At 40.2% G+C, this 8,813-nt stretch overlaps 1 protein-coding gene across 1 annotated transcript in view; it reads right to left on the bottom strand.

Moving 5' to 3' along the window:
- The window catches only part of PARD3 (par-3 family cell polarity regulator), an 844,345-nt gene extending 837,110 nt beyond the window's left edge, over nt 1-7,235 (bottom strand). The window contains exons 1-2 of the mRNA XM_019507949.1: nt 7,206-7,235; nt 6,499-6,600 (exon numbers count right to left, since the gene is read on the bottom strand). Coding sequence (XP_019363494.1) covers nt 6,499-6,600; nt 7,206-7,235 — 132 coding nt within the window. The remainder of the gene's footprint in view (nt 1-6,498; nt 6,601-7,205) is intronic.
- Nucleotides 7,236-8,813: the final 1,578 nt, after the last annotated feature.

Genomic DNA, 8,813 nt, shown 5'->3' with positions numbered 1-8,813 from the left:
AAAACCCCTTTTATGCATTAAAGTAAAGTTGGGGCCAAAATGACACGGTGCTTCCCCCCTCAATCTGACCAGGAAAAAAAAAAAAAAAAATCAGATGAAGGAAGGACACACATGTAGGCACTACGAACTGAACCAAGATCACCGACTACTGCTGCACAACACTGAGATAATCAATTCTGCTTGATCCAAAGGCTTTTTTTCTGGTAGCCTATAAATGAAAGGCTCTGCATTTGTTCATCTATCCCAACTCTCAGTCCTAAAATCTGTGTTATCCAAATTGAACGTTGCATATACAAACAAGAACCCTTATATTTGACAATGAAAAAACAGTTTGGTTGATTCTGAGAAAGTATTCCCACTTTTACACAGTTAATAACAAAAACTACCATTGTGTTAATTTTGCACAAGTACCTGCCAAGGCTAAAGTTTCTTTATAGTTCTCTTTCATCAGGAATGCTTCAACAGAAAACTTGCTAACTCAGCTGGTGACTGACAGTGTGGAAGTTTACTCTACCCTCTAAGACTGGTGTCTGTAAGGACACAAATTGCTTTTAAAGATTATTTAAAACTAAGACAGAAAGAGTTCTTAGGCAGTAAAAAATTAAAAAAAAGAGTAGTAAAAGGCTAATCACAGACACAATACTCATCCATTTTATATTGAAAAACATAAATACTCCTTATATGATTTCAAGCAGTGCTACCATACACAGAAAGAAACATCAGTTTCTTAAACTTTACAGTAACAAGCATGCTTATCTTTGGTATTTGAACTGAATACCTCTAGTATTAAATTCATGTTATTTCTTCCAGCAAAAAAAAAAAAAATTAATAGAAAGTAACGAAAAATGTTTCCCGTTAGAATTTATAAGATACAGATATCTATTTTATGACTACATCATGAAAATATTTCTACTGAAAAAATTCGTCCATAGTGAACTCCAGATAAAGTCTCAATTGTAAGCGACATAAAACAGGTAAATCGCAGTATAATCAAAAACGTTTTATTCCATTTTATATAATTAATAACATTTTTGATCTAATGAAGGAATAATAAGTACTATGGGGAACACTATTTAAATAGTATTTTAAAAAATCCAGGGTTCAACCAGTTGGATCACTCGAATGGCTAAATACTTTAGTGCCTTCTTCCTTGTAGATGATTAACAATCAGAAAGAGGCTTTCAGTAAAAATTAAACACCAGTAAGAAACTTAAAAGATCTATATTGTGTACATAAATTATTTTTCAGTTTCTAAGTACATGCCATTACAGGATTATAAATTTAGTGTGTGTAAAGTTTCCCCACCTGCTGGTATAAACAGCTACATAAAAATTGCCAATGTTACATTTCCTCATAGGGTGATGCAGTTTAATACAAACATTATAACAACATGCTCGGTAAGTTATTTATGCAAAATTCTTCTTTTTCCTTACATGCAGAGCTACTCTTAACATGTGAGTAGGTTTATTCCCTGGAGTGACTTGACAACTATTCACCTACCCTATTTTTTAGCGTGCAAATGAATCTAGGGATGAGGACAGGTGGAAGGTAAATCGAAATAGTCTTAGCACACTGTGAGGAATCCATTTTTAAGCACCTGGAAAAGTAGGGAGATTAGGAACAGTCAGCACGGATTCACCATGTACAGGTCATGCCTGACCAACCTGAATGCCTTCTACAATGAGATGACTGGATCTGTAAATGCAGGGAGAGCAGTGGATGTGATGTACCTTGACTTTAGCAAGGCTTTTGATTTGGTCTCCCACAACATACTTGCCAGGAGGCTAAGGAAGGAAGTACAGGTCAGATGAATGGACTATAAGGGTAGATAGAAAACTGGCTGGATCGTCTGGCTCAAATCAATGGCTTGATGTCTAGGTTGGCAGCCGGTATCAAATGGAGTACTCCAGGGATTGGTCCTGGGGCTGGTTTTGTTCAATATGTTCCCATTCACTGGTGAACACAAAATGGAATGCATCCTCAGCAAATCAACAGCTGACACCAAGCTGGAGAGAAGAGTACATATGCTAGAGGGCAGGGCTAGGATTCAGAGAGACCTCAATCAATTTGGGGACTGAAACAAAAGAAATCTCACAGGGTTCAATCAGGACAAGTGCGAAGTCCTGCACTCAGGACAGAACAATCCCACACACTAGTACAGGCTTCAGATCAACTGGACAAGCAGCAGCTCTGCAGAGAAGGACCTGGCAGTTACAGCAGATAATAAGCTGAATATAAGCCAACAGTGTGGCCTTGTTGCAAAGAAGGCTAAAGGCATACTGGGCTTCATAGGTAGAAGCAAAACTAGTAGATAGAAGGAAGTCATGATTTCTATCAGACACTGGCGAGGTCTCATCTGGAGTACTCTGCCCAGGTTTGGGCCCCCCCACTACAGAAAGGATATGGACAAAATCAGAGAGTCCAGCACAAGGCAATGAAAATGGAGAGGGGGCTGCGGCACATAACTGATGAGAAGAGGCTTAGGGAACTGGCCTTATTTACTCTAGAGCAGAAAAGACTGATGAGATTTAATAGAAGCCTTCAACTACTTGAAGGGTGGGTTCAAAGAGGATGGAACTAGACTAGGGGCCAGCACAGGAGCGTGGCACTCAAAGCCATTTTGCTTGGCACATGCACCTTGGGGCAGATAGCAGGAAAGGGGCCAGGGTTGCACTGCCACAACAAGGCTAGGGTCCTGCAAGTCTCCCCTGCCATATGGCCCTGGCACACGGATGTCTTACACATTGGGGTTGCAGGGGGTTTTGGCACTCTGCCCAAAAACATTGCCAACCCCTGAGTTAAGCTGTTCTCAGTGGTGGCAGATGACAGAAGAAACAATGTTCTCAACTTGCAACAAAGGAAGTTTAGGTTAGATATTAGGGGGAAAAAACCCTCTCATGAGGACAGTAATAAAGCACTACAACAGGTTACGCAGAGAGGTTGCAGAATCTCCGTCGCTGGAGGTTAAGATCTGACTAGACAAAGCCTTGGGTGGGATGATCTAGTTGGGGATGGTCCTATTTTGGGCAGGGGGTTGGACTAGATCAGGGCTTCCCAACCTTTTTAGTTCACAGACTGGAAGTGGCTGCAGACGGGCAAACTGAGGACCAGAAGTGACCTGCATACTTTTGTTGCTGAATATAAAAAAGGATTGGCTACTGCTCCACAGTATGCCAGTCATTTCCAGACTTCTGGTCTAGCAGCCAACCCTCCTGTGGACTGGCAGCCAACCCAGTTGGGAACTCCAAACTAGATGACCTCCTATGATCCCTTCCAGCCCTAATTTTTTGTGATTCTATGATTGTAATGGAGAAGGGACCATCACAAAGATGCTCTTGTTGTTTCACCCATAACAGCTGTTGTCCATAATAGGGCTGCCAAACATACGGCCCACAGGTCACAGAGCCAGGTCATCTGGCCCATAAACTCTTGCCCTGACTACAGGTACGATACAGAAGGTTCCTGCCACGGCACCAAAGTTCCCGAGCGAGACCTATGGTGCTGAAGCTTGAGCACCAGCGTGGCTTATTCCCGTGGTGGCAGCCAAGAACCCAGTGCCAGGCTTCTTCCCCATGTTGGGCCTCTATCACTGCAGCTGTCACCCAAGGCTTAGCTGCTGCCACAGGAAGCAGCCATGGTACTCCTAGAGATCCAGTGCTATAGCTCTTGCCCAGTCAGTTGGCTGTGGCAGCAGAAAGAAGCTGGAGTACTGATGGGGCTCCTGCTGCCTTGGCTGCCAAGTATGCTGGTAAAAAAACTGGCACACTGGCACCCAATAGGACTGTGGAAAGTAGTCCACAATTGGGATTCCTTCCAGAGTAGCAGCCAAGCCATGTGGGATTCTGGGCCTCTTCCTTCTGCATGTGCTGGATGGTGGGAACGGGGGAAGAGGAAGAAGGAAGGGAAGAGGAGGAGGGCAACCAGCCCAACACCACTCATCAAGCCCATGAGGCCAGACAAGTTTGACACCAGCTGGTCTATAAAGATCTTTGTGTGCATTTAGAGGATGGAACATTTTCTTCAGGCCAACCCTGATGCAAAAGCAAGTGTTCTTCATACTACTCCTCAAGTTGGTCATTTCATTAATTTGTGCTGAAGAACACAAAATTTGTTTGCAATGAAGGCACTAGATGAATACATATATCTTTAAATCATTAAAGATACTTAATGTTTGTGAGATATTAGACGTAATAAAAAGGATAATCGATATGTAGATACATTATTTAACATATCCTTAATAAACCAAAGCAAATAATCAGGTACTGAACAAGTAGGATTTTGTTTCTCAGCTTTACTCTTTGGTTTATCTTAGAATTTTTCCCTTGAAAATGAATGCAAAAGGTGATGGGACCTGTAGGGGTCAGGGTATTCTTGCTCCAGTTCAGTAAAACATGCAAATAAGCACTAAGAACAAATCTCATGTACTACAATAGTAATTTAAGTATATATGCTTTATGTTGAAAATAGTGTAAGAGTGATATAGCCAGGATGGTGCAGAAATTATGCAAGGCAAGGATTACTTAGGGTGATTTATTTTACTGAACCAACTACACCGTTGAAATAAAAGTTAGGCTTTCAAATGCAAGATGTTTCTTCCTCAGGTCTGTATAACACAAACTGTATAACATTATGCTTATTCACTCAAAAAATTAAAGTTATAGATGTAACCGTCTCACTGGCTGAAGGGCCAACAACATTCAGCACCGTGGAGTTTGACTTTTTGAAGTTTCTATTCTAAAGAAAACTAGAAACACAAAAGTAAATGGAATTCAAAAGGTCAGCAGTACTCGAAGTGGCTATAAAGAAATCAAACCATATGCAACAGGAAAAGTGACTAGAGACTGAGGTACTTGAATCAAAAGGGAAGACCAAGTGAGAATGATTAATTCAGTGTTTAAAAATCAGAACAGTGTAATATATGCCTCTGTTGTACCTTTCCCATCAACATCCCAAGGCCTTTTAAAAAAAATGCTTAAGTGATAAATGCAGTCAGTAAAAACTCAAGGTACACATATCAGCTTCTAAGATCAAAGAGGAAACAAATCTGGCAGACGAACAGAAGTAAGTGATGTTGTCCAACAAGCACCGTCTCACTTAGGCAGAAAAACAAATCTGGTTGCAGTCATGACTTTTCTGATTTCAGTGGTGGAGTTATTATCTGTTAGTCATGCATAAAAAAAACACCCACGGAGTTTCAGTAAAAAGAACTACCCTATTTCAAGCCTTCAAGCAAAGGCCAAGAAAGAAACCTCTCAATTACAAAAGGTTAGTTCCTCCCTTTGGGAAGGAAGGCCTCAAATTGTACTTGGGTCATGTACTTTTAACATAAAACTAAAGTTGCTGGTAAGCTTTTCAGTCTAAACTCAAAACTGGCAGTTATATAATTAACTTTGAATAAATAAGTTCTTACGTGGTCTCCAATTTTATTGAAATCTTAACTGGGCACTATTCTTGGAGAGGAGATTCTTGAAAACTAAATACTGTATATATCTTGAGTAATCTTAGCATTGCAGACAGAGAGGAGTCTCCACACTCTATGGATTCCCTAAACAACTTATTTTTATAGCCTCGCTGCAGCAGTTCAAGTAGTACTGCCAATTCAACTTTGTCCCAAGAGAAATCGGAAGACTACAGTGTTTATTTCTTAACACTTAAGAGTGAACCTCAGAAGTAACAACAAGGAGTTTTGAGATTGACTATTGCTCCTCAGGGGCAAATCCAGGTCATGGCATTAAGCAGCACAGGGCCCAAAGAAGCTTAAGGCTTTGTTGGAACTACAGCAGCTTCACCCAGAACTGCTAGGTGCACAGCCTGGTAGAGAAGTGTGAACATTTAACCAGTTTTATAAAACTTCTACATTTTACCTAATTATTTTATACAGTATGTGATTTGAGACAATATGAATATAACCATCAACCCAAACCAACACCTGCTACTCAACTGAAATGTGACTTATCAGATAACAAAGCAAATCTGCATTACATGTCCAAGGTGTTCGAAAACGGTGCTGAAGATACATATTTAGAATCCATACAAGTGGCTGGGTACTTTCAGAAGTGCTGAATATTCATCAGTACCCAATGCAATTTTTTTAAAAGTATACTTAGCTGTTTTCAAAGCCAGGCTACTTATTAGCCTGTCTAAAATAGGGAACTAGGATCTGAACTTTAAGCCACATTCCTTAAAAACTTAACATGCACTTAAGCTTTTTCCAACTTCTCTTTTCAACCTCAGTTTTATTTTCTACCCTGTCAAAAACTGTCAAAACTGAGAAAACCAAATCCTCATTTTAAACAAGTATTTTCTAGTACATTTCCAGCTAAAATTCACTGAAGGATTTTTGCATTCTTATGAAAGAGGCCCATATTACAAAACTCAAAAAAAATTACTTCTATATTGTTCAACTCCCACCTTCTGCCACCCTATCTTCTGCATCTGTGAGAGAAATATGAAATATTGTGTGCTCCTTCAATGTCTTCCCTTTTAGCCTGTACTCACTCTGTCTTTGTCATCAGCTACATCACAAAGAATGTCATCAAGGTCTAGGATTCCTCCATCACCATGCTCTAGTCGATGTACTTGTATCCAATAGTTTGGATCCTGCAGGAAGGAAAGAAAACCATCAGAAAATGTCACACACATTTCCCAAGCTATTTTCCATTTCAGTTAAATTCTTACATACAAACCTTTGACCTGCTTTTCAACATCAGTGAATTATAAAAGAGGCCAAAGCTTCCATTATAGTCATATTTGAGTATATTGATCCTCTTTCCTATCATAAAGAGTTAGGGGAGCAATATTATTCCCAGTTTTATTACTATTACTTATGCAACAAGGTTTCTAGCACATCTTAGACTGATGTAGCTCAGGTACAGGCATAGAATAGGCATAAAATACACAGAACAGTCCAACTGACTAGGTTAAGATATAAGCTACAGGATATATCTTAATATGGTAAAGGAACAAGTTCTCTAATACGGTTCTTTCCAGTGACATTGTTATGTGAGATCTAGAAGTTTCACATGGTATGGTGTTTTGAGTGAATTACATGACTTACACACACACACACAAAAAAAAAGACAGGCTTCCACAGCCTCCCAGCACTCCCATACATAAAAAGCAAACCCTTTTACTAGAATCAAGTTTCATGCACAGAAACAAAGCCCTTTTAATTATAGCTTTCTGCTGAATTCAGCCTGACTTACTGCATTTGTTATTCCTAAAAGGAATTTCATCTGTCGTAAGAAAACTGCATTATGACCAGAGGCCTGGACACAAAGTTAGATACAACCTTTTTCACCCCAGCTACCCAACCTCTATAAAAAGAGCAATAAGAATGAAACGGAGCTGGTTAGTGTGTAACATTAACACAAATTCAGCATATTTCATATGGAAGGTATGATTTTCAGAATGAACTGTAATTTTGGATGCCTAAGTTTTGGGAGCTCAACTTGCAGCACCTTGAAGGGCCCAATTTTCAGAAAACAAATAGTCATCAGCCATCTAAAAAAAAGAACGTACCACAAACATTTGGCCATTTCATATCTCTACTTAGGTTTAAAAAAAAAGATCAGGGAATCCACAAAAACAAATCAAAACAAAAACCACTAGTCATTTATTAAAGCCTGTATGTTTAAAGTGTAGGAAAAAGCTAAGTATTTTATGAACAAATTCTTAAATCCCATTCTACATTAGATCAATATCATTAACTTACATTTTTAATACAGAATCTCAGCAGTTTTCTAACTCTGAGCTTCCAGTTCACATCTACTCAGATTAAGACTTGATCTAATTACAAGCTCTAAGGTCACGTACAGATATTACACGTACATTGGTACAGCCTGGTTTTCAATCTTGTATATCTGTAACTGAACAATTCAGCACTCGCACACAGACTGGCTTAAAAATGGCAGTACCCGGTCCAAGATAGATCTGGATCGACACTGTATCAGACTTAAGCAATTTAGGTTAGACCGGTTTATTGTGCCCGTGTCGGGCATGGGGGAGCAGTCCCCCTTCCTCCTGTTGCTCTGTCACATACAGACAGACATCAGTACTCCTCCTCCTCCTCCCCCTGCCACACACCTGGCTTCAGCTGACAGAGCGGCCAGCACTGGAGGGGCAAGAAGCTTTTGGCTGTGTTTGGGACTCTCCAGAAGCCCAGGGAGCCAGCAGGGCACGTTGGGAGGCATGCTAGAGCACCTTCAATCTGCTGGGCTCAGCCAGTGCAGGCAGCCCGTGTGCTCCCAACCTCAAAGGGCGAATATTTGTTGTGTTCACTCCCCCTCTAACCTAGGGCGCTTAGAGTAAAGCATGCCAACTGAGATCACTTCTGCCTCAAGCTTTTTGAACGTCTGTACCTGGCCTAAGACTTCAACTGTCTGAGTTGCATTTTGTTCCGTGTCAAAGTCATTGTTGTTACTTAAACAAAACAAACAATTACATTCAGCTAATCAGAAACCTGTGACACATGGATCAGACATCACGCGTATGTATTGCCTGGTTTGACTGTATTACTAATTTGAATCAGGAATGTTTTAAAAAGGAGCCTCCTTTTCAATGCAATTCTTGGCATAGGTGTGGTTTCAACAGGGCTTACCCATAGCCAAATTAGTGCCATTTACATCTGCATTTTAAAAAGCTGCAACTATGAAACACTATTAACTCAATTTAACTCATCAGTTAAAATATTACCAAGTTAAGCTTTTACAAGTCAAGGTAAGATGAGGGGGAAGGGGAGGGGGAGGAGGGGGAGAAAAGAAAAAAGTCAAGGCTTGCCAGATATCACCATGAAAGAGCACAAAGCAAAAAAA

This window comes from Gavialis gangeticus, unplaced genomic scaffold (genome assembly GCF_001723915.1).
Source record: "Gavialis gangeticus isolate Ggan-Ray unplaced genomic scaffold, GavGan_comp1, whole genome shotgun sequence".
NCBI lineage: Eukaryota > Metazoa > Chordata > Crocodylia > Gavialidae > Gavialis > Gavialis gangeticus.
The sequence above is the reverse complement of the archived record's forward strand: the minus strand, read 5'-3'. Positions and strand labels throughout refer to the sequence as shown.